This window comes from Hydractinia symbiolongicarpus, chromosome 6 (assembly GCF_029227915.1).
Source record: "Hydractinia symbiolongicarpus strain clone_291-10 chromosome 6, HSymV2.1, whole genome shotgun sequence".
NCBI classification, from domain to species: Eukaryota; Metazoa; Cnidaria; class Hydrozoa; order Anthoathecata; family Hydractiniidae; genus Hydractinia; species Hydractinia symbiolongicarpus.
Window position 1 is genome coordinate 21,523,539 of NC_079880.1, and position 25,358 is coordinate 21,548,896.

A 25,358-nucleotide genomic window follows, 5' to 3' on the forward strand; every position below is an offset into this window, starting at 1 on the left:
ACATTAATTTTCGAGAATAAGTCGCATTAAAGAAATTAAAATTTTTCGAAAAATTTTTTCGCGCTTATAAAATTCTACGAACGAAGAATTTTGCGATTTAAACCTATGCAAATACGACAGAAATTTCCGAAATTTGCGAAAATTTCTGTCCGTAAAAGTTTCTGCATTTAAAGAAAATTTATCGCATCATTGTGCTGAAACAACAATAACATTTTTGGTAAAAAAACAAAAAATAATAACCCATTACATGTATTTTACTAGGTTTAGAATATAACGTGCAAAGTTATTAATATATGATTATGTGCATTTACAAAATCGACTATTTATAAGCTCTAAAATAGACAAAAATAAACTTCAATAAAGCAGGCTCAGATACTTCATTGTCTGAAATTTTGGCGGAAAGAAAATATTTAACGGTGTTTTCTCGAAAAAATGGAAATATATCGAACTTGGTCAACCACAAGTTAATTCCGCGAGAGTGAAAAAAATGGGCGTATTTTTCGATTCGCGAAAATTTTTTCGCGAAATTTTTGAAAATGAAGTATAATCTAACGTAAAATTAAAACAAATTAAAATAAGTAACAAAACATAAAAATACTAATATGAATGTTATATATTATGCAGTCTGAGTTTATTTATAAATTTAAACGAGAAACGCTGTTTATAAAAAAATGTGCATGGTGGAAAAACCTTCTGTAAATATCGACTTCGAGTAACATCTCAATTTAACAAGTTTACAACAGAAAGGAATAAAAACGTAACTGAATAGAGAAATACTTTTCAGTAGCATGTTCAGAAGATTTCTCCTTGTTGAAATTATGGAAATTAGTAACACATGATCAATAAAATCTCAAAACACAAAGAGTTGTATACCCATATCACATCCAAACAGAAAACGCCTTACACTTCTCATTTCACAAATCAAATTATAAAATTTAAATTACAAAGTGCAATGAGCTTCAGATTTTGAACAAAACAGTAAACAAAATCATTGTTCTTTTAATATCAATCTATCCAGAAATTGGTGATAAAATTTCTAAATCAGTTCAAAAGTATTGCAAAAAATGTTTTCTATTGCAGTTTATCAATTGAGTGTATGCTTTTTCTAAATCTAAACTTCTAAATTAGTGTAAAAAATGTTTTCTATTGCAATTTATCATTTGATTGTTTGCTTGTCTGTTGTCATATGACTCTATTTTATTTTTTTGAACAGATAAAATATTGCCTCTTTTTGAAGTTTAAAAGAACGTTTTGCTTTCGGCTTATCAATGCTTTCTAGGACCATTGCTTCTGTAAGTGCTTTTCCATCTTTTGTTGTGAAATGACCTTCTAATGCTGCCTCTGAATAATCAAACTGATCATTCTGCCAAACGTGGGTTAACTTAAAATTAGGATCCAGATTTATCATTCTAGCATCAAAGTGAGCATCAGAGACTAAAAAATAACCAGATTTCTTCAAATATTTCGAACCAGATTTTGTCACAATTCCCGCGGACATTGACATTATCAAATCAAAACTGTTAACCTTTTCACCAAAATCACCTTCAAAGTTTTTACATTTAAACTTGATTTTTGCATCGTTGTTGTACTCTTTATGCTCGTCAATCCATGCCAGGGCTTTTGGATCGTCATACAAAGTTTGAACCTTGGAGTAATTGTCTACGTAAACAACATCTTCAAAAATCAAAGATGCAGTTATATGACGATGGCAACCAGGATACAGAACTTTTGTTGGTTTTGCTATATCATTCACACTTTTAAAGATTGGGATGTGAAAATCACCAAGACCTCCTTTGTATGACTTGAAATATAAATTGAGTTCTTTTGATGAGATTTTAGGTTTTTTGGTAACTTTAGTAGCAGATGCATCTTTGCTAGCTCTTTTTCGTAACTCCCTTGTTGAACTTGTCCTAACACTCATCCTAAAAATAATAATAAAAAATATGGCAAATCCGTCATAAATAATAATGCATCCAATGTGATAGAAATCAAAACTAAAAATAGAAACATTAAAGAAACATTAAAGCAGGTATTTGAGAAACTTAAAATTTATAAAAAGTAGCCCAACAATGAACTCAAATGTGTTGTAAGAAATCAAAAAATTCGGTGTAGGGCATTTATAATTCAGAATTTCACATGGAAAGCCTAGTCTTGTGTAACATTTTAAGGAACCTAAAAAAGCTTTTTTTAAGGCGGGTATAAACACACTAGACATTTGTGAAAAAAATTCATGGAAATTCAACTAACAACCCATTACTACTCACAGCTATCATCTCTGGCTCTTTGACTCTGCCAGTCATAGTCAAGCATTATATTGTAGATTTTAAAATAAAAACACTGTTTAAATTTGTTATTTCACAAAGATTATAAAATTTACTGTTTGTTCACTGCTCTTTTTGTTACATTTGGTGGCCTTTATGTTGTTATTAGCTCCGCTACTGTGTTGGTCTCCAGCCATCGAATTATAACTGTAACTTGTTATATTGTATATATCCACTTTCTCAATGGCAAATAAATTTAATTGAATTGAAAATTTTGGTCATCACCAAAGATAATTATTTGGATAAAAGGCGTTATATCTACCTTAGACTTGCTAATTTTGTAAAAGTCATCTAGGATGGAAGCCAAAAGGTATATATAGGTAAAAAAAAATAAAAAATCAAATACATATATATTAAACGATTTTTTAAATTCTAATAGAGAAAGCATGCCTTTAGTAATAAAAAAATTAGTTACCTCCTTCAATTCCTGAAAATTCAAAAACAAATTGATGGATTTTTATTCAAAACTTTCTTACAAGCATGTACTCTTTTTTAAGGACTTAATTTACTCTGAAAACTTTTGCACTTTTTCACTTTCCTATGTGTGAAAGACATTGGTTTTCATATAGTATTATCTTTGTTTAAAGCTTCACTAATTTGGAAGTTTAGCTATATATACCTTTAAGTTGTTTTTAGGAAAGATGTAAATAATAATTTCTTTTCAAGACTCTTATTTTTAGATGCATGGATGTAAAAATATTGTATGAACATTCTAATGGCTTTATATTTGTTTGTAGCTACAGAAAAACTTTTTAAACACATTCTGCAACTTTCTTAAAGAGTGTGGATGTTAACCTAAACTTTAAAATACATTTCAAAAAATTTATAATTTAAAATAAAACCGCAATGCAGACGCACTTCCATTAACCGTGTATCTGCATTGCAACATTTATATGATGCTTGAAATTTAAATTGCGTTGTATATATTGCAGATTTTATGTGGTGATTGAAAATTTTTTGTCCTTTATAACTATTGTTATTTTCCTTAATAATTTCATATGAGTATTCGCCCTGTGACTAAAGAAACATTACAGGCTCAAATTATCAGTGTTGAGATAGCTCAGGTTCAACCGAATGCTTAGGTTAATAAAAGATTATGGAGAATGTGCTGTTAACAAATGGACCGCAGCTTAGAGAAGAGCTTGAATGGTTCTCATTTCAAAAATTATGCTTTCAAACAGGTTCTATTCACTGACCTGTTCTAAAATGTTCAGTTCTGATTCCAAGGGGCCAGCCAGGCAAGCAAACGTTACAGAACATGATCAGTTTCTTCTTGTTTTACAAGTTTTAGAGTTATAAGTTTTAGAGGAATAAAAAAAACCCAGCTTCCTGACGTGAAAAGACATAATCTTTTCCAAATTGGCCGAACTGTATAAAAAAATTTTAGAATGTTATACCACACGTGCTGTCCTAGACTCTACTGTTATTACACCAGATTTAGCTAAGCTAGCTTTTTGAGAGGACATGTTATAAAAAGTGTAAGCATTTAAAAACCTCTTAGCAGTTATTATATATAATGACACCTCTTAAAAAATACATGCATAATGCAACTTCATACTGACTAAGCATAAGTAAACAATATGAAGGGAAGCAATAATAATTACGACCATCCTGACCTTTCTTGCCAATTGTTTATTTCCCGTAATAACTTACCTGTATATATCCCGCGCGGGCGTAAGTACAAGATTAAAGTAAATGATTGTTCATAGGTCGAAAAAGTTATGCTGCGCTACTTTTGAACTGCTCCTTGAGGTTTTCTTCTTGCTGAGGTGGCACTGACAAGGCCCTGACTCAGCCCAAGAAAGAAGTAAACAAACGCATGTGGGTTGAAATTAGACAAAATTTAATCTGTAAAAAATGTCATCAGATACTAATTCGGATGCCAGTCAAAAGGTTGCTGATGCACAGGCATTAATAAAAGAGATAATAGCAGCAAATTTAAAGTCTGTTTCCCAGTCTAAGCCAAAGGCACCCTTCTCGCCAAGTTTTGTTACATCTCTTGGTGCCACGACAAAAAGACACTTCCCTTCTACCATAGTTGCAGTTCCTAGTCACGTCCAAGATCATTCTGTTGGAGTCCCAAGTGAAGCTAAAAGGGTTAAGACAGATCCTGAGAATTTTGTTGTTAGAGTTGATGAAGTTGCAACAAGTGGCGAATCAGTTCACATTGTTGATGTAGATACAAGTGAAAAAATTATTATTAACACTCAACCTGATATGGGAGAGATGGTACATGAACAGAAAAACGAATTATCTCCACAGCAAAATTTTGTTATTGCAGAAATGAAACAACCAGTAAATCAACAAATTGTATTGACAGAAGAAGAACTTGCTGAAATGCCAGTCAAAGATTTAAACGCCTTATTACGTGGATTACCAGAATCAGAAGTTTTAAAGTTAAAACAAAAACGTAGAACCATAAAGAATAGGGGCTATGCTCAAACAAGTCGTACAAAAAGAACCACTCAAAAAACAGTTCTTGAAAGTGAAAAAATCTCACTAGAGCAGCATCTAAGTAACTTAGCCCGAGAGAACGAAGCATTGCGTCGTGAAAGAGATGAAGCTAGAATTAAACTTGAAGCATTTGAGCGCTTTGCTGGCATGAGTGGCATTGTGTTAATGACTGGTGATAATGGAGATATAAAAACTGCAAGTGTTCCAAGTACAGTTATAGTTAGTTCAACAGGTGAAGTAACAGTGAATAATAGAAGCATCAAAGTTGAAACAAGCAACAACAATCAAAATTTTCTTTCTACAAAACTGAACAATGAACATGTTTCAACTGCATTGATTCCTGACCCTTCTTTGCTGCGAAAGAAAGATGACAATCACTGATTGTGGAACACAGTGTATATATATATCCATGCTACCCTTCTTATAAGTATCTATTTTAACCCTACTAAATCTGTAATTATTAAAAAAAGAGGAGTATTAAGCTAATGTTTCTATTATTTTATTATTATGATCAACACCAGTTACTTTTGTTTCCACAATATTTAAGCAACAGGGATAAAAGTTATTTTGTTAGTCCAGCAACAAATTAAATTTTGACTAAAATCTTTATGGTGCCTAAAAATTTTGAACAATTGACATTAAGAAAAATCGAAACAATGTTATTTGTTAATCTTTTAAACGAATTTTAACTAAATTTCAAAAATACATTACAGGAAATGAATATATTCAATCAAGATCTAAAAAGGGTCCAACTCTATAGATACAGCCTCAGAAATCGTGAAATGTATAAATAATGAAAATAATAAGTTCAAATTTCCGGACAAAAAAATCCGAAAATTGTTTGCTACTAATGTAGCAAATCAAATGGATTAACCTGTTCATGTGATGTTACGAAAACACAAACTTAAAAAAATTGACGAAGGAAGGCATTTAAATTGATTTCAATTTATTATTTGTAATAAGAACTGGATGAAAAAAAAGGAAAATAAGTAAATAAACATGCTTGCAAGAAAAAAAATTAAAATTGGATTTGTCAGCAGTTTCGTTATCATTTTTGACCAAAGTAGATAAATTAAGTTGTTAACGGTTTTACTTTCGTCAATTAATGACATTTTCGGGTTTTGAGCGATTTTTTTGTCATTCAGCAAACCCTTTAATCTTAAAAATGGCATGTAGTACAAACAAAAAATTATAAAGTAATCACAGACAATTTCCAATCAGGAAAAATGTTTTAAAAGAACCAGATTTTCGGAAGTGCTTTCTTTGATTTCTACTAATTTCCGCACCTACTAAGAAAAGTTGTCACACGCGAAAATAAACTCAAGAAACAAATATCTCGTCTATTACCCAGAATTTCACAACTTTTGTCTTGTTATTTGTGTAGATATTTATATTTTCTTAAAAGTAAATACGTACGAAATATGACCATATCGCTGTAGCGCAAATATCAATTCTCGCGAAATAGATTTTTTTATTGCGTGAAAATTATGTTTAGCGAATTTTTAGTAATTAAAGATTTAACAGAATGGTATATAAAGACTGCTTTGCATACGCGCCCTGTATGATATAAATGCTAACTGTTATTGACTCAGCAATTTTTTTCTCGATGCCATCGTTAATGAAAAAGTAATCTTGTTAACTTTAACCTTTTTTTACTGAGCCGTTTCCTTCCGGTTTGAAGGGAATTGTCCCTGCGGATAATTTTTTTTTAATCGACAACAGAATTAAAAAAAAAAGAAAAGGCTAAGAACTATTGTTTCTATTCCGTTCCATTTTTTACTGGGTGCACACGGGGTGCTAATAATCCAAAAATATACAAATAAAAAACAACAACAAAAAAGATATAAACTACAATAAAAAACAAGAGCAAAAAATGCGCAAGCCTATCGGATCATGCCATAAAAAACAAATTATTATTACTATTATTATTTATATTCCGAATATTTATACAGGATAAACATGCCCGCGCTGTGGACTTGCTAAACATGCCCACGCTGTGGACCGAACCACGGATCCTGTGATTACGAAGCGAACGCCATAGCTACAAAGTCACGCGCCACATAAAATTACCGAGCCTAGTGACGTACAGGCTTCTCTATAATACGTAAGCGAAAATACATTATCAGTCGATTATAAAAGCTTATACTATGTCTATGCGAAATACATTATCAGTCGATTAAAGAAGCTTATATGATGACTACCGTATGGATTTCTCTTGTGAAATTCTGTGAGAGTTTGACCAGGCCTGGCCCAGGATTATCCTGTAAAAAGAAATGTCTTCCTGTGAATAAAATACCCGCTGTTTAAATATGTCAGTTAATTAGTAGAGAAGTTGTAATGCTATGTCCAACCTTGGCCCCAGGACTGTTTTCTCTTTTCGAGATCGGGACACCGTCTTGCTATAAAAAAGAAGACAAAGAACCCAGGGATCGAGGTTAGGGCTCCCATATAACTAGGGGGGGAAGTGACGAAAAAAGTTCACTGAATATTTTTTGCTCTGAAAGTAATATGTAAAGTCAATGTAATTAGGCAAAGATTTTATCGTTTTTTTAAAGCTTTGCGAAGGTCACAAATGGTTTGATATGTCCTGTACCAGCTGCTGTACTAAATAAATGATCTTGCTGTTTCAATTTTTGCGGCAAGCAAAATGAACTTGATCGAGTCATGATTCCTCATTTGGCACGTGGCGAGGGAGACCTGTTGTTTATGTTTTCAACGCTTCTTCTTCAAAGTTTTTTTTCAAACCAATTTATTTTCACCATGGAACTATACTTTATTTATCAAAAGAATGTAGTAACGTATGATTAGAGAAAGTTTATTTTGTGAGATATAGTAGCTAGTTCATTCTCGACCCCGAACCTCTTTGAGATAAACCTCCAAAGTAGAGCTCTGGGGACGAAAATGTAGCCAGTTATTACTAATCAAACATGGTGACGAAGATGGTGATTACTTCACATCTCAGTCTTTCTCAAAACCTAAAACAATGTGGTAGGAACAAGAGCGTATACACTTTTTTTTAGATCTCAACCCCTATCAGCTTGCCAGCAACCTGTGGCCAGGGTCGTTTGCCTTTTAGCCGTCAAGTAAGTGCTAGCGGCTTTGACATAGCCAACACACCCTGGTCGCGAAAATGACCAGACTGAAAATTTAGATGAACAACCAAGATAATTTAACTGGAAATATGCAAACATTTAAATCCTGTAAACTTTAAACATTATCCTCGGCATCTGGTGCTGACATTAAAATTTGTTTTATATAAAAAATCAACAGGAATTCATTTACAATACAAATTTCAACGCGCACAAAATATTTTTTTATTATATTGTATTTTATCACTAATAACTACAACTACCTAAATTTTGCTGTGAAAAATTTGAATAAATAAAAATAAAAAAATAAATTTAAAACCAGCCTCCTTCACCATAAAAATGGAGATTGCACTGCAAACGAGGCTACAATACAAAATTTATCGTAAATTTTAAAAATTTGAATTTAAAACACTATGAACTTCGTTACCAAATCACTCATGTGTGAAGAAAATGTTTTACATACATAGTTACAAAGCATAAATGCCTCGCTTTTGGCTTAAGTTTAGCATAAAACTAAGGGAGTACATGTAAGTAAGAACATGTGAGAATAATCAAGACACCAAATTTCTACTTTTCGTTTGAAAGCATTAGGAAAAAATATCAATGAACTCGTGGATAGAATAGAACAGAAAGGGATAGTTTAGCTATCTTCACTGTTGGGCCTTATATTTTAACTGTAACGCTTTACAAAATACACCATAGACTTGAAAATTATAACCTAGTTATAACAACAGCAGCAACTGAGTTAAAAATAATTCTTTGTGTTTCCTTGTATGATTTAGTGAAAATGGCGCAGAAACATCCAACCATGGAGATATAAGATGTGAATGATCCAGCTATGAATAGACCAGACCAGAATAGGAGAAAAATCGAAGTGTATTCTAAACGGCAATCCGCTGGTTTGATTTTACTTCCTCTTGCCCCATTTTAACCTTATCGTCTGCAAGAATTTATTAGAAAAGTCGGAATTGCTTTGTTGGCGGTATACAAATTTTAAACAGCCTTTAAAAATATGTCTGCAGCTCACTAGGTAGCTCAACAAATTATACAGCTATTTTAGCTTTGATATTTTAAGAAAGTCACTTGGCACGAATAGCTAAACAACTTCAAACTATCTCAAACACACAATGGAGCAGATAAATTGTTCGAGAGAGCTACGGTTTTTAAAATAAGTAAGAAAAACTAGTTCAAGGAAAATGTTTCAATCCTACTTCCTTTGAAGTAGCAGATAGGAAATGACCGAATAAGCCCTTCACGGGAAACTGTTGATGAATCCACGCCATTGCTGGCAACGCAATGACGTTGTTTTTATCTTGATCAACCAGTGCGTACGTAGTTGGTTTGCCTCGATTAACCAATGTGGGTAATATATGACTTGTTTAAAGCTGGCCGGCTATCGTCGCATGATGGATGAAGACATTCGACCTCTACGAAAAAGAAAAAAATAAATAATTAAGTAATTAAGTAACGGGTAGTTTAGTTTCCTTGAGGGTCCCCTCCTAGCGAAAGGCTCTTCTTTCCCTCCGACTGTAGCCTCATTTAATTAAAACCTAAGATACGTTACTCTAACTCATTGTTCTAAGTTGCTGCCTGTCACACAAGGCTCATTTAAAGTGCGTTGGAGTGGGGACTCAGACATACCAGTTGAATTATTTCAGAAAAAAAGAGTGGCTTAGAACTAGCCCAGATCCGGCGTCGCACACCGGACGTAGCACTACATTCTCCCATTTTGTTTGTTAGTTCTCCAAAACAAAATGTCGTCTGTCGCCAACATGTAAACAAGCTGTTGAAACAAAGCTTAAAATGTTCCGTCTGGAAACGAAAACAGAACAAGTGTAGATAAACTTTACGTACTTTTGCTTCTTTAACAATTTTAATGCAGCTGACATCATTGGCTTCCTAGCTAAATTAAAAAAAATTAACTGGTAAATAGTCTTGGTGTAAGCAAGTGCTTAGGATGAGCATTCAAATCCTGACATCTTACTAAATTATAATCGCTTCTGAAAATCATTCTCAACCTAAGCGTTGAAAACATTTTCCCGTCACAAACTGTTTCATATGTGTTGAAATTTTGTTATTAGCATTTTTGTTTTATTCTTGCCCTGTGTCAACTAAAATTTCAAACTAATACCTGGTTTCTTTACTTTTGTTGGCATAAAGGACGATGGACCAGTCGAACCAATCTCCTCTTTCTTTCGTTTGGCTTGCGGGCTACCAAAGCGATTCGTTGAACTCAAGCTGGAAGGAGGGTGAGCAGAACATCTATCGCGGCGTGGAACATGAGTGAATGGTACCACCACCGCAGAGTTTCGTTGTTCTTTTTCCATTCGTTCTTTAAAATCAAAATGGAAGATAACAATATAAAAATATAAAAAATATATAAAAAAATCAATTTAAATTGTGTGAACCTGATTTTTATGACAATTTGGATATCATATTTCGGATTACAATTCGGGTATCGGATTTTAACAGGTTATGTTTTATATCACCACCGCTAATTAAATCCGTATTTTGATTTACAATATAGTTTAAAAACTTACAAAAAAAATAAAAGCTACAGAACCTACCACGTAGTTCCTTCTTTTTCTCAGCTATATTATCGGTACCGTATCTTTTTTGTTTACGCATAACTTGCATGCTTGGTTTTGGTGCACCAGCTACATAAGCCAATTTGACAGAACGTTCAGGAAGCTTAGCAGCTTGAGCGGCTGTGATTTTTGTACTGAGTTTCTTTAAACGTTGTTCTCGATCAACGCATAGTTGCTAAAGAAAAAGGATGACTTCACTAATATGTTGGAATATATTTTTTGCACCATACTGTTTAAATTACATTTTTCTCTATTTTCCTTTCGGACTCCCAGCTTAAATTCCTAAGCTACTAAGTTCAAGCTGGAATTAAGCTACGCTAACGCTTCTATTTTAGGAATCCAGAGTCGTTACTTAGCAGGCGTATAAAAAAGAATGTCTAAACAGTCCCTGCTTAGGAGAGAGATAACACGTGGTAAAACCGTGTCAATGCGGACATTTAAAGGCGAAAGAACTTTTGGTATTAAAAGCAAGACAATTATTTTAATTTTTTTCCAGTAATGACTTTTTCCAGAATAAACAATGAGGATTGCGTTTTGATTGGTTAAAAGTTTAGAGCGAGATATTTCGCCACTAAAGAGTACAAACTCTTTCTCTTTACAGCAAAGTAAATTTTTCAAAGCAAAAACAATACAAACAAAACTGCGCATGCTCAGATACATTTCGCCAGCAAATTTGCCGTCCATTTTGCTTCGTGAAAATCCCCCCTTCAAAAGGAAATTCACTTTTTACTTTAGAGATGTGTGCTAAAGGGTTTCAGAAGGAAAAAAATAATAAAACCGTATTGAAGAGCATACAACATGCTTTCCCCAGACGGCGTTTTTTTTTAACTCCTACGCCAACTGAAGGAACAATTACGCTGAAGACTAGAGAAGCTCATGTAAATATTTATAAATACTTAAAAACAAAAATGGTAGACTCAAACCTTGTATAGCATCTTCCATGAGTCATCAGGATCGTCCTCCGTACAAAAAGCTTTAAATTCTCGTTGACAATGCATTTTCCAAAGTTCATCAGACTCTTCCAGGAAGTGCTAAACAAGAAAATTTATCTTGATAATCTCACATTTTAACTAATACCATACTGTAAAAGAAAAGTCACAGATGCTTTGCTCGACAAAAAAAAAACAAAAAAAATTTGAACGGATACCAACGGTGACTGTGTAACAAATCATGCTTAAGAAAAAAATTTCTTTCTCAAGTTGATCTTAAGGGCCTAAAATACCTTTAATATTACACTTAGATATTTAGGCACGGAAATTTAAACTTAGGTTACTTCAGGTATACCGTGGTGGGTAAACAACAAATTATGTCTTGACTCACTGGATTGTAGTATTCTAACCTTTCCAACTGCTGCGGTGTACATCTAAAAAGATTTGAGTGTGTAAGTTGCAACAAATTTGGGAGAGTTGAGATTTATCGTGTTAACATTTTAGGGAAGAAATTTTCGCGGTATTAAAACCACCACGAGATTTTGGAAATAAACTTTCGGGGCTAAAGTGTTTTTAGATATTTTCGCTGAAATAAACTTTTGCAGACTTCAGAGGTTTGTATACTTCACGGGGGGTAAATTTTTGCGGTTTGCGATTTGAACAATAAAAATGAAATTTGATATTGAATTATTAGACTAAAGTTTACCTAAAAGTTGTGTTGTATTTTTTCGAGGAAATAATTTTTCTCGTTTTTCTCTTAATCGTTAGCCCGTGGAAAAATCCACGGGTTCGCCCGTCCTTTTTATACCGCTAAGCTACCATTTTGCGTGACAGACAGACAGACAGACAGACAGACAGACAGACAGACAGACAGACAGACAGACAGACAGACAGACAGACAGACAGACAGACAGACAGACAGACAGACAGACAGACAGACAGATAGACGTATACAAGTATTATAATATAGATTTTTCGTGGGAATAAACATTCGCTTTTGAGCACGTTAGGCGTGTTTTGCGGAAAAAGGTTGAATTACCGCAAAAGATGTTTTCACGAAAGTTTTGTCCCGTGAAAGTTTCTTCTCTTAAAGTACTAATTTTAGTCTCCTCCGGTTTTTTAACCTACAGGACAGGGTTCTGTTCTCTACATGTGGAAACACACGCTTTCACATCCTTTTCTCTTTTAATATTTACTTAAGGTTCACTGCTTTATTTCGTGATTGTTTTTTCTGACTATTCGATTCTACAGGTTTATCATTTAGTCAAAAAAAAAGAGTTGGTTAAGTAAAAGTTAAAATTAAGTAAAAAATGATTAAAAAGTTTGAATGCGAATATAAAGTTAAAAAAAATGTAAAAACGAAACAGTTTTTGATAGTTCTACCAACAAATTTATAATATTTTTAATATTTTTGAATTGTTACCAAGAGAAGTGGATTAATCAGCAAATTATGAAAACAATTTATAAAGTTGTGATAGTGTGTCAAACCAGAAGTAACACCAAAAAAAAAAAAAAACAGTAAAATAACTCCTGAGATTAAAATTTTTTAAAAACATCACGAAAAACATGCAAAAGTACCTCAATAACATTGGTTTCAAAAGTCTGTAAGGTACACCACCTGTTTCATATAGCACTGAAAAATATAAAAAATGAAACCTCTTTAAAATATTTGCCTATTGTTAAAAAATGACTAACTTAAACTTATTTGTACTGATTCAAAACGTCAGCATTTACTAAAATATTTACTTATAGTGCAGACGGTGAGTCGAATTCAAATTATGCTCTAAAAAGGGTTCCATCTGACGGAAGTTTGCCAGGTTTTACGAAAAAGTCAACAAAAAGAGACCGTCCACGTATCAAATTTTGATAAAATATATTCCAGCAAACCACAAAAAGTCACATCAAAAACAAATTCACATGGAAACTGAAATTGGCTTCTCAGAACGTAAAAACTTCAGTTATCATGTAGAGATCAAGGAGATATGATACCGTTCACAGGTTAAGGCTTGTTTAAAGTAAATGGAAGATAATGTAGCACACTTACTATCTACATTTTCGGTTAACACTCGCATGCACTGTTGAAATAATGATGTCACAACTAAAAATAAGTTAAAAAAGCATTAGGTGTAAAAAAACGAAATATAGAAGTTCAATTACTTGACAATATAAACTACATGACTAGGTCAAATTTTTTAAAACATTTTCACACATCCTTCATCTTTCTGATCAACTCCTAACATGTATAATAAAAAAATTGTGTACGCAGTCCAACCCTGCTTACAAGTACATGTTAGAAGTTGTAAAGATTTCTTAACTGAGTGTTTTGAAAAAACATTTGCAATATGTTTCATTCCAACAAACTGGTTGGTCATCATGGAAACTATCGCCATGTTCTATGTTTTAAAGGTGCCACTTACCACCACTGGTCGATTGCTTTTTTCCAGTGTACATAACAGATCTTGTTTTTCGTGAAACTATATCCGTCAATACAGGAGCATTTTCTAAATTGAAAGTGATAAGTTCACAATTAGCTACACCGAAAATATTTCTTATCATTTTTTGAAAATGTATTATAGCCAGCTAAAGGATTCTCTAAATAATTTTTGTAAAAAATGTTGGACATTTTAATGAAATAAGCACAAGACCAGAAAAAGAATTACGAATGAAGATATTTACATATTAAGAGCATGGAAACAAAACACATGATTATCACAAACAACAATGTCGAAACGCCATGCATAAATCACAAACTCTGTACGGTAGCAAATAATTTACAAATATGTTTTTCATGCATTTTTCTCCCACAAAAATAATGAAGTACTAGTTAATGTTTTTTTCTTGCCTAAAATTCACTATTTTGCTGAAGAAACTTACTTCTTTCGAAATCCTCAGAAGTCGCTTCTATACCTCTTTTTCTTTTTAAAATTTCCTTTGGCGCAGGCCTGCTGATTGGTCGATATATGGGTTCTGAATTGATAGTTGGAAGTTCAATATCTGGTAATGTTGGCATGTCTAGTTTGCCTGGTTTAGATGTCTAAGAAGAGAATAGCATTGTATTAATAATCCAAGTTAAATTTTGACTTTTTAATGTCAATCACACAGCAGTAAATTAGCTTAAAATAAAGCTTTTATGACACTTAAAAAGACAGAAAAAGAAAAAAACAAAACAAACAAACAAATAAAGGAAAAAAATAACTAAATAAAAAAGAAAATAAACAACTTTATAGAATAACTAACAAGTAGCTTGCTGGTTTTCTTTTTTTTCTTCACATTCAATGTAGCTGGCATCATAAGCATATCCCCAAATGACATGCCGCTTGTGCCTACATTATCACCCTCATCCTCATTGTTGTCATTGAGATTTTCATCGTTGTCATTGACATTGTTATGTAATGAATTATCAACTGAAAAACCTGATGATGTCCCTGGATATGTTTTATTCAACGATAAATTGTCTATAGCTGGATGTGATGATTTGTGCTGACTTTTTTCCAGTCTCGATTTATGCTCATTCTTATGTTCTTTCATATGCTTTTTATCTATTTTTTCTTTGGCAGGTGAAATGGAATTATTCTTTTCACTGGATGCAACGTCTTTCCATTTTATAATCAACTTTTTCGATAAATCTCCAACAGGTCCATCTTCCTTTCGTAATGTGTTGACAACTTTCCCGATTGAAGTTTTCTAAATACGTTTAATTTACTTATAAATACCACAATTTAGACTAAGTTATTGCACATAAAATTTTTAACAGATTCTAAACAGGCCCAAACACCAAAAGCAATTGTTATCATCATGAAATACAGGCAATATTGAAAATAACCACAATTTTATACACTCTTCATATTATGGTACAAATAGGTTTATCAGGTTACATAACCAGCCACTGTAGCTCAGATGCAGAGCATGAGGTATTTGGCATAACACCCATCCAATATTTATAAAACAGCTCACCTATACTTTTGAACTGCTACATCAAGTTTATAATACATTAAAAAACAGTTCCAGCTACTATCTACTCTCACCTGCCAGGCAGTAGAATAACAAAACCATTTTCTGTGGCAAGATAGCTTACTAATTCGACTTTTTTATGCATCCACTTGGATTATTTAACGACAATAAAATTCTCTGAACCCGTATTATGTCTATTATACCTCTTTGATCACTTTACCAACAGAGAGTAGAGTATTATAATATTAGACACCACATTTCCTCTTTTAAGCAACACAGCACATATGAAAATATGAAAACAGGAAAATATGTCTTTACAATAAAAAAAACATTTCATTTGTATATTGAAGGGTTGCATTTATTGGAGGATGAAACCTAATTGGAAGGATGGTGCTTATTAATAAGCAGCCCTATAAAGTTTTAAGGACTTTAGAGGTGGTGTTTATATAGGATGGTGCTTAAAAGAGGAAGTACTCAATGCAATAAAAATAAAAATATTGCATACTTTAAACTTTCATATGAGAACTTTTCCCCACTTTCAAAGTAGACTAACTTTTTTACTTACCTTTAACAAAGCAACTGTCACAGTTAGTTTTGAAAGAAGTTTCAGATATTTGATTTTCTAAAAAAATAAAGAAAAACAATTCCTAATTAGTCCTAGTGTATAGCACATTCTTACAACTGAAGTCAATGGCAAGTTTAACCCAACTCATATCACTTTGGGTTGTGAGTTAAGGATTGATTTTAAGAAATAGATTGTCAAAGATGATAAAGAATGACCAATGAATGAAAATAACCATATTAAACACCTGATATATAAAACCGTGGCATTGCAAGTGTAACCTTGCATATAAAAATGTTTTGTTAATGGCTTAATTGTTCATATTTCCACTGCTTATAGTTGTCCTTATTAGGACACTCTAACAATCACAACGTCCACACTGATTTTACTAGTGCGAAAAAGCCCCCAAAAAACAATTTGCTCATAATTTGTTTATAAATCATCTTGCTTGCTAAAATTTTCTGGAGTGCTGCGTATGTTCGTTCTTTAAAAGCTAAGCCAAAATACCAAAAAAACTTGTTGTGGTACATGTTTTTGACAAAAAAGTAGATCATATTGAAGAAGAACTGTGCTTTACGCATCACTAACATGCTGGCAGTGAGAGGGATTTGAACTGGAAGCTGCAGACAAAACCACTATGTGTGGCAATATGTTAATAGTAGTGTTAATAGTAACAGATAGTTATTCGGATAGTGTTCTTCATCATGGCACATCCATTTTTGTTCATTCTTAACGGAAAATTTTTTGGACCTCCAATCATGACAGAGGAATATAGTTGGTGTAAATACTATTAAAATTATTTCCAATGAGATAAATGTCTTATTTTTTTACAGAGCATTAAAAGCATATCAAATCTTATTAATAATGCCAAAAAAATAATTTTAGGGGTAATAAAATTAGTCAATATTGCTTAGAAATATTCCTAATAAATTACATAACTCTTAGAAATAACGAATTTTTTATTAATTTCAAAATTTTGTGCTCATTGTTTTATAAATTAAACAATAATAACTATAAGTTAATAATTGCTATTTGTTCTCTATGAGTCCATGAATGATGGATATAAACTACAAAATCACCTTGGTGTAACAGAATGCAACCCCCGTTAAAAAATCAATTAATTGATTGATCAACCTTTTGTGGAAACACACAAACACAATACATCCAGACTGATTGCTTCTGCCTCAAGGTTTCCATGGAAATTCAGTTAGTATCTTGTCAGGGTTTTATTCCAGAAACAGAAACAAGTATAATAGTCTGTAGATGACCTCCTTTGTGGATTATAAAAGTCCAATTGTAGTTTTTTACGCAAGAACTTAGGGCATGAAAATCACCACTGTTAGCATTGAACAACTGCCTCATGTGCCTGACATGAAAACCACAACCAATTAGCATTGCATAAGGGCATGTATTGTTGATGCGCCTAACGCATCTTAACTATCTCACGTGCCTAATGCAAAGGATATAAAAACTGCAACTAATTAGCATGTGGCTGACGCTTAGGCTGCCATAAAAAATATGTTATGGTCGTACCTGCAAATACAGTACTGGAACACGGTTGTTTAACATATCAAGCGCGAAACGTGAGCGGACTTCCTGGATACGCTCAATGTACCGCATTTACAACAATAAGAAATAATTACAAAAAATTGTCCAATCTATTGAGAATCTGGGATCGTGACAAAATCAGTCTCGATGTGTTGCGATGGTAGGTGTTAATGAGAATAAAGAGAAATTTTTTTTGTTTCAACCACAGCTGCTTTATCTTTTATTTTAAATAATTTTATTTTATAAGAAATTTTTTCCACACGCAATACAAATAATATTCAGGGGGCAGGCGTATCGGATATACTGAAGTGATCGGGGTGTTTTAAATTGCTGGTTGAGTTTACTTTAGGTCTCGTGTAAACACACTTTTACTAAATTCCATACCAAGGACTGTTCAGCCGTACACTTTGCTTTATTATTTTAAGCATGTGTGTTTTAAAACAGACACTTTCGATGAGTTATACTACAGAAGCATACAAGCTTTATTTTTTAAACTTGTTTATTTTTTTTTTTTAACTCATTTTCATTTTGATTTCATCGCGTGACTGTACTTATGTGAGCAAAAAATTGAATTCAAAAGATCATGTTTTTCAGTCTTTACATTACAACTTCAGACATATTTTTTTTTTTCATGAAGAAGGTTTTGCTAGTGAATGAAACTTGGGGACGAGTTTTGTAGTGCTTTCAAATAGCTAGGATTAGATTTACGTGAGATAACAACCGTTTATATTATTTCAAAAAAAAAATAAAAAATACAATGTTTTAAATTTAAATGAATACAAAATTTCGGTATGATAATAGGGAAATAAAATATTTTGATCAGCCCTGCTCTTTTATTTATTTATTTCATAAAAGCAAACCATCATAAAAGAGTTAAAGCACGAAATTTGGCTCCACCACTATCTTTATATACAAAACAGAGAATAATCGCTTTATATAAATTTTATCAAAAACACGCTGACATGAGAGTTCTAGCTGATGAGAATATAGTTGTGTCGAGACAGACAGTTTCAAAAATTATTTATAGAATTAATACAACAGGCTCAGTTGCGAATAAGCCAAAATTAGGTAGAAAAAGATTGGTCAATGTCGGCGTAATAAACTTCATTAACATTTCAATGGAAAAAAATCATTTAAGCATTCTTTACACCAAACTCGTTCCCAGTTTTTCAAACTTTTGATGATTAGTAGCATTTTAAAATTTTCGTTTAAGTATTTTCTTGTTCCATTTTACGTAAAAACATTTGCTGCATAAACAAGATTATTGAAAGTGTGTAAGATCAGCCAGGTATATGGAAATATAGTTCAAATAGAACACAAAGAAAGTATAATCAGCAATGATTCTTGAATACACCCTTATGTTTAAAGTAGTTCTATTATGAGAAAGTGTTAATGGCCTCGATAGCTTCAAGAATGATATTGAGACAGATGCATCACAAAGCTCTCTTGATATAATTTGAAAGTAAAAAAATGTCTATTGCGGATCGAAAAACCGTCACAATACAGGAAGTACGATGTAAAACAATATTTTTCCATTACTTATGAGTCGGTTGGTCGAATTTTACTCCAAAAGCAAGTAAATTCGTTCCTATACTCCACAACAGTATAATCTATATTATACTAGTGCTGTTCTGACCAAACTATAAACATCGGTCCAGCTTTAGACGCAGGACTGGCCCGTCTTTAGACAGGACGGCCTGTCAAAAGACGGGTCGGTGACCAACTTTGGACAAATGTATGCAAATCCGTCTTAAGTTAGTGCAGGCCCAACTATTGACAAAGGAATCTCCCGCTTTTAAAAACCGTGACATCGGATGGGACAAACTCAACTGTACACAAAAGACTCTTGCAATTTTAGAAAATGTGTCATAAGATGGGACAGGCCTAACTATTGACAAACAATTCCCATGCTTTTTAAAGACTGCGTCACAAGATGGGACAGGCCCAACCATTGACAAAGGACCTGTGCTACCAAAAAAAGAAACAGACCTAACTATAGACACTTTTTAGAAACAGCCACAACTGAAGACTCCAGAATAAAGTTAAACCTTGTACCATGGGCAACCACACTGTTACGGATTTTAAAATAATTGAAGACAGGCCTAGCGCAACTGTGGACATATGCAATGTCTATAGGAGAAGACTAAAGAGAACAAAGAATGTATTGAGAAGAAAAAATCATGAATTCTCTAAATATAATCTATTACAAATATAGCTAAAGTCATGAGCAATACAAATACCATGTCATAAATTCTTTTTTCTTAAAAACTGAACAAACACAGAAATATAAATTTGATAAAGAGCGTTCTACTGTGTCCAAGTGATTGTGGCTCAAATGAGAGGTTTAAAGACTCCGCTCAAAACTGGTGAGACTGATCACACAAAATAAAAATTATAACACATATTATTTCTTTAAATAGACCTATTTCAATATCCATTTCCATCCAATATGGCAGTTGAAAATTATAAAACCAATATTTGTTAATAACTAATGTCAGAACAGCTAGTAAACATCTTGGCGTAAACTTTATCTAAACTAATCTCGTTTTCATGCAATGTTTTGATTTTTCGCCGCCACGGCTGATCATGAAAAGGCGTTATTGAAATAGGTCTTATAAATAAAATAACCAGAACCTTAATCATTGTGAAAATCAGAGGGATGCAGAACGATTTTCTTTAAAAACTATATATTCGTCTATACATTGCAGTAGACATCATCAGAGTGTATATTTTTTACAAATTAAAAGTTAAAGTAAGCGTTTCTATGGATACATACATAATATTTAAAACCGCCAACCACATGGAAAAGAGGTACATTACAAACCTTAGTGTCTAGAGCATTCAAAGTAGAGCATTTACAGAAAGAAGTTCTACACCTTAAGAAAGTGTTTAGAGACATAAATGGCTATCCAAATTGCGTTATTGAACAAACAATTGAAAAGGTTAACCATTTGAACACAGCAGTGCAGCCAACTCAAACAAACAGTATCAAATACTGATATCGAAGAGCATTTTTTGATGTTACCATATAAAGGAAAATTGGGAGAAATGACTATAAAGTCATTACGTATATAACACTTTGAAAAATGTTGTACCTGCAAACAATACGTGCAAAATTATCTACACAGGAAGAAAACTAAAATTGAAATTCAATGTTAAAGATAAGATTGAGAAAAAACACAAACATGACTTGATATATAAAGCCACATGTCCTGATCAAAATTGTGAAGCTACATATATAGGAGAAGTAGGTGGAACATTTGCAGAATGCATCACGGACCACCATGGACATGATAAAAAGTCACATTTGGTTGAACATGCACAGAAGTCTGGCCTCCAAAGTATCACCATAGACGATTTCGAAATTCTGTCTGGTGGCTATAGAAACAGCAAATTCAAAAGAAAGTTGGCAGAAGCATTACATATTAAGCACGTTAAACCAACCTTGAATGCTCAAGAACAATCAGTGCCATTGAAATTGTTGAATTAGGTCGTGTTTTTTTTATTACAATTTTTATATAATATGTATATATCCATAGAAAAACTTACTTAATGTAACATTTTAAAGAAAATCGTTTTACATCCCTCTGATTTTCTAAATGATTAAGCTTCTGGTGATTTTATTTATAATCAAGTTGTATGCCTGAAATGATATTTTCCAACGTATGAAATAGGTCTACTAAATCATAGTTCCTGTTTCTTGAATATATAACCAAATATTTTAATAGTGGCTGCCCCAGCGAAAAACGATTCTGCCTCTCAAGTTACATAATAGGTCAAGCTGCAATAATTCCATCAAAGATTATTTTGAAAAGTAAACATAAATAGCTTAAACAATAGATCTAAGCTATACCTACCTCAGTGTAATGTAAATATATAGCTATACCTATATATTTACATTACACTGAGTTACATGTTATATATATCTTGATATCTGAGTCATAACTATTTATTTAGTCATTATGAACACAACAATACAGATAAAAACATCTCAAATCATGCAACAAAAAGTCTCTAACTGCTTTAAAAAATGCACTCGCTGATATGGTATTGTTGTTGGTCTTGCTGATATGGTCTTGTTGCTAGTCTTGCTGATATGGACTGATATGGTCTTGTTGCTGGTCTTGCTGATATGGACTGATACAGTACTGTGAAAAGGTTTCTTAACATCGTGTTTGTGTAACGAGCGCGGTGCACACGTACCACGATAAAATCGTGGTCTTTGTGTATAACAAACATTCAAACATTCTATCATGGCCACCACGCTAATATTGTTATCTTCACGAAGCATTGTGTGTCCCATGATTATTATCGCAAGCTCCATGATTTTTACAGCCAGTATAATTTAATTTTTTTTCTTTTGAAAAAGGTCTTTCATTAAATTTAATTTGTTTGTTTCAGGTTTTATCAAGTTAAAAAAGCATATTCGTAGTTTTTGCTTGGTGTGTACTTTTTCGTCATGGATGCGATTGTATTTTTACGAAATGTCATTTGTCTAGAAAAGTTAAATTTGTCTGCAGCGATAGAATGTTTTTTAAGAACACATTTTAAAAGTTTATAAACGAAAAGCGGCGATAGAAATGTTTTTTAAGATCACATTTTAAAAGTTTATAAACGAAAAGCGGCGATAGAAATGTTTTTTAGATCGCATTTTAAAAGTTTATAAACGAAAAGCCGCGATAGAAATGTTTTTTTAAATCGCATTATAAAGTTTATAAACAAAAAGCAGCGATAGAAATGTTTTTTTATGTCGCATTTTGATTCACAAACGATTAAAATCTTTTATATACCTAGCTTTATGACAACGAATTAAAACAACAAGTGTTAATTTATTTTTTTCCTGCCGGTTTTGATTAAATGGTAAACTAATACGGTCTTTGTTGTTTTACAATAGAAGTTATCTATCGTGGACGCCATGGTGTGATGTTTAATTTTTGTTCGTGTAGTCCACGAAACATGATCGTGAGGTCCACGATTGTTAAAAAAATATGCATCGTGGGCTATCGTGGCTCGTGTGTAACATGAAATAAACGCGTACCACAATGTTAACAAATCTTTTCACAGTACTGTGGCTATGGTCTTGTTGTTGTGTTGTTTTTGCTAACCACAACGATCTTGAAATTCATAACTCGATTTAATCTCAGCTAGCCATATACAATAATACGCCAGAAAAAGATGCAGCAGTCCAGTTTTTTCACTTTATTGAAGTTTGTTTACGGTGAATACAAGGTCTTGATGTATGCAAACATCTTTTAACGACACGTTCCAAGTTTGTTCTGGCCCGTCAACTCAAAGGGCAGCATGTCAAAAGATGGGCCACCGTGTCAAAAGGTGGGCCACCGTGTTTAAAGATGGTCCATCCTGTCTTAAGACGGTCTGGTTCTAAGTTGGGTCAGAATAATGCCACAAGCGACAATTCACACAAAAGAATATTTTTAAAATTCTGACATCATCTTTGAATACATATATACTGCTTTGTCATTTTATGAGGGTGCCGATAAGCCGCATACGCCGTAAAAAGTGCGGGCGTTTTCGGGGGAGTTCGGCGTTTTGAAAAAAATTCAAGTATTCGCCCGAAAAAACCCGCATAGACCCGAACAATGCCCGAAAGAAAAAAAAAACAGACACTAATGTATGATTCAATAAAACTATAAAAATTAAAATAAACTTACTATGTCGTAGCGAAGTTCTTAGAAGAACTGTTTTTGATGGTTTTTGAAGAAGTTTACTTTATAAATAACTTATATATAAACTTTATTAACTCCTTTCTCATCAAGCGCCTTCTTCCCAACCATCGTCCGCATGGTTTGTTACAAGGAACTGCATTTCGGGAATGTTCCGGGCGAGTTCGGGAAAGTGCGGGCGGTTTCGGGGGACAACCGGCAATTTTATTTGAAGAGTCGCCCGAGCTCGCCCGTATATATGCGGGCGTTTGCGGCTTATATCAGCACCCTCTTGTCATTTTACTATGTTAAATGTGATTGGGCATAAGTAAAAAGATTATCACAACATAAAAAATAAAAAATTGTCGTAAAGATTACGTTTTATTCGTTTTTACCAGACTTGCTGACTTAGGTTTTACTATATACCACAATTAAGTCTGCTGGAGGACATGAAGTATACGTGTTGTGCATATGAAGAGGCATCTGTATTTCTATCCCTGTGCCAAAATTTTCTTAAACGTTTCAGTCCATACAGTTCATAGGTTTGTTTTATCTACTTATTCTAATTAAAAAAAGATTGTTTTCACTCTTGTGTTACTATTCAGGAACCTAATTAGGTTCCTGAATAGTAACACAAGAGTGAAAACAATCTTTGTTGGGTGTTGTTGTTGGGTGTCGTTAGCTAACGACACCCAACACAATTAACGAAAGTTTATAAACTTTTTTGAATGTTTACATTTTTTGCCATAAGTCCTTTTGGCTCTAGCAAATGTGTTGCAGGCAGAAAGATGCTGTAGCTTTCTGAAGAAAGGTCTTTTTCAGCACATTTCTTTCTATGGAAACATTGTCAAGGCTTTAAACTATTATTGATGGATGGATAACTCCTGATTGACACATATTCATATAAAGTTGTAATGATACCTTCATGGAAAAACACAGACTGAAAAGGAGCTAACTAGTGCCAACATCTTTTTGCCTGCTACACAATTGTTAAAGCCAAATGGGTTTACCACAAACATTGTAGCTAAACATTCAAAAAGGTCAATCAATACTAAACAGGGCATTTACCATACCACTTTTTCACCGAGAAATTTATTTCCTGCTTTATTTTATGCAAAAGAAAAAGTATTTGAGAAAATTATTTTACTAAATTCTTAAAAATATTTAAAGAAGGAATGGTTTGAAAAGTAACAGAAATTCTAAAATTTTACGAAGCTTTGATAATAATAATAATAATAATAAATATTTAAAGTGGCTAGCCCAGAAAATCACAAAAACCTATAGTTAGTGGATTGTTTCCACTGGGGGGCCACTTTCTCTCTATATAAATTCTTTTTTATAAAAATATGTAGCTATGCATGAAATCAACTAACCTTATCTTCAGTTATTCCTGACTCAAACTTGCTACGTATACGACATAGATTTTTCTCCACAACTTCCGCTTCGTTCATTTTTCAACTTTTTTTACCTGCAATTGTTTTGATCGTGTCTAATCTGCCATCTTTACTTTCGATTTTAAATCAATCACAACATTTTTGAAAGTTTGACCCCCGTGGAAATAACTAAACCCGATTTCTCACTTCCTAGTGTTTTTGCCATATCTATTAAGTTTTTGCGAAACAATCTTATACCTTCCTTTTATACTCTTTTTTCTTTTTGAGTATTAACGACTTCAAAAGTTTTAAGCATACACAGTTTCTGTTGTTTTTTTCATATAAAAATTCGCTTCGCTACAAAGTGTCGCTTTTTTGGAGCAAACACTTTGTTGCAAACTTTAAACCACTCTTTCTGCTTAAATTTGAAATAAATATTTTGTTTTAAAACTCAAAAGAGGGTTTACATTCAGCGTTGCAACTTCGCAACTTGTTTTTTTTCAGGGGGTAAAACTAACCAATTGATTGCATGCGCCAAAATAAAAAGGATATCAAGGCAATCCGGAAACAAGTTTTTGTTTGTTGGCAGGGTGGTTGTTACTGTGATTTGCATAAAGTTGCATATAGTTATAACTTGGTTTTTAGTCTATTAAACTATTTCTTACACCAATTTATCTGCTTTCTTTTTTCCAATTTTTGCTTTTGTAGGTAAAGTTTAACGGAAATTTAACAATCAGTTGGTCCAATGGTGGTCCAATGGTCTGCTCCAAACCTCCAGTTTAAAAAGCTAGTAGCTAGTGTGCCAACTCTAGGTTAGCTAGCTAGTTAGTTGGAGCTAACTAGCTGAAAAAGCAAGTCTGTGGTTTTTGCAAGGCATCTT

General features: G+C 32.9%; 3 protein-coding genes across 4 annotated transcripts; 1 reads left to right on the top strand and 2 right to left on the bottom strand.

The window, feature by feature from the left end:
- Positions 1 to 195: 195 nt before the first annotated feature.
- Positions 196 to 3,956, bottom strand: LOC130647559 (uncharacterized). The gene is made up of 2 exons (XM_057453459.1): positions 3,938 to 3,956; positions 196 to 1,922 (listed from the first exon to the last, which is right to left on the bottom strand). Exon 2 carries the CDS (start codon positions 1,919 to 1,921, stop codon positions 1,193 to 1,195), a length of 729 nt encoding a protein of 242 aa, XP_057309442.1. The 5' UTR covers position 1,922; positions 3,938 to 3,956; the 3' UTR covers positions 196 to 1,192.
- Positions 3,957 to 4,039: 83 nt separating this feature from the next.
- On the top strand, positions 4,040 to 5,261 carry LOC130647557 (uncharacterized). Its single transcript, XM_057453457.1, has one exon. The coding sequence runs from the start codon at positions 4,179 to 4,181 to the stop codon at positions 5,154 to 5,156; it is 978 nt and encodes a 325-aa protein (XP_057309440.1). The 5' UTR covers positions 4,040 to 4,178; the 3' UTR covers positions 5,157 to 5,261.
- A 2,682-nt stretch (positions 5,262 to 7,943) lies between these two features.
- LOC130647556 (elongin-A-like) lies at positions 7,944 to 24,652 on the bottom strand. Of its 2 annotated transcripts, none has more exons than XM_057453455.1 (13): positions 24,479 to 24,652; positions 15,898 to 15,954; positions 14,619 to 15,065; positions 14,256 to 14,415; positions 13,799 to 13,882; positions 13,426 to 13,479; positions 12,960 to 13,014; positions 11,773 to 11,815; positions 11,376 to 11,483; positions 10,432 to 10,627; positions 9,996 to 10,196; positions 9,719 to 9,767; positions 7,944 to 9,291 (listed from the first exon to the last, which is right to left on the bottom strand). In XM_057453455.1, the coding sequence occupies exons 1-13, from the start codon at positions 24,554 to 24,556 to the stop codon at positions 9,258 to 9,260; spliced, it is 1,566 nt and encodes a 521-aa protein (XP_057309438.1). In that variant the 5' UTR covers positions 24,557 to 24,652; the 3' UTR covers positions 7,944 to 9,257. The 2 variants fall into 2 exon arrangements, with proteins under 2 accessions (XP_057309438.1, XP_057309439.1); XM_057453456.1 differs by having other exon boundaries at positions 14,289 to 14,415; positions 24,479 to 24,650.
- Positions 24,653 to 25,358: the final 706 nt, after the last annotated feature.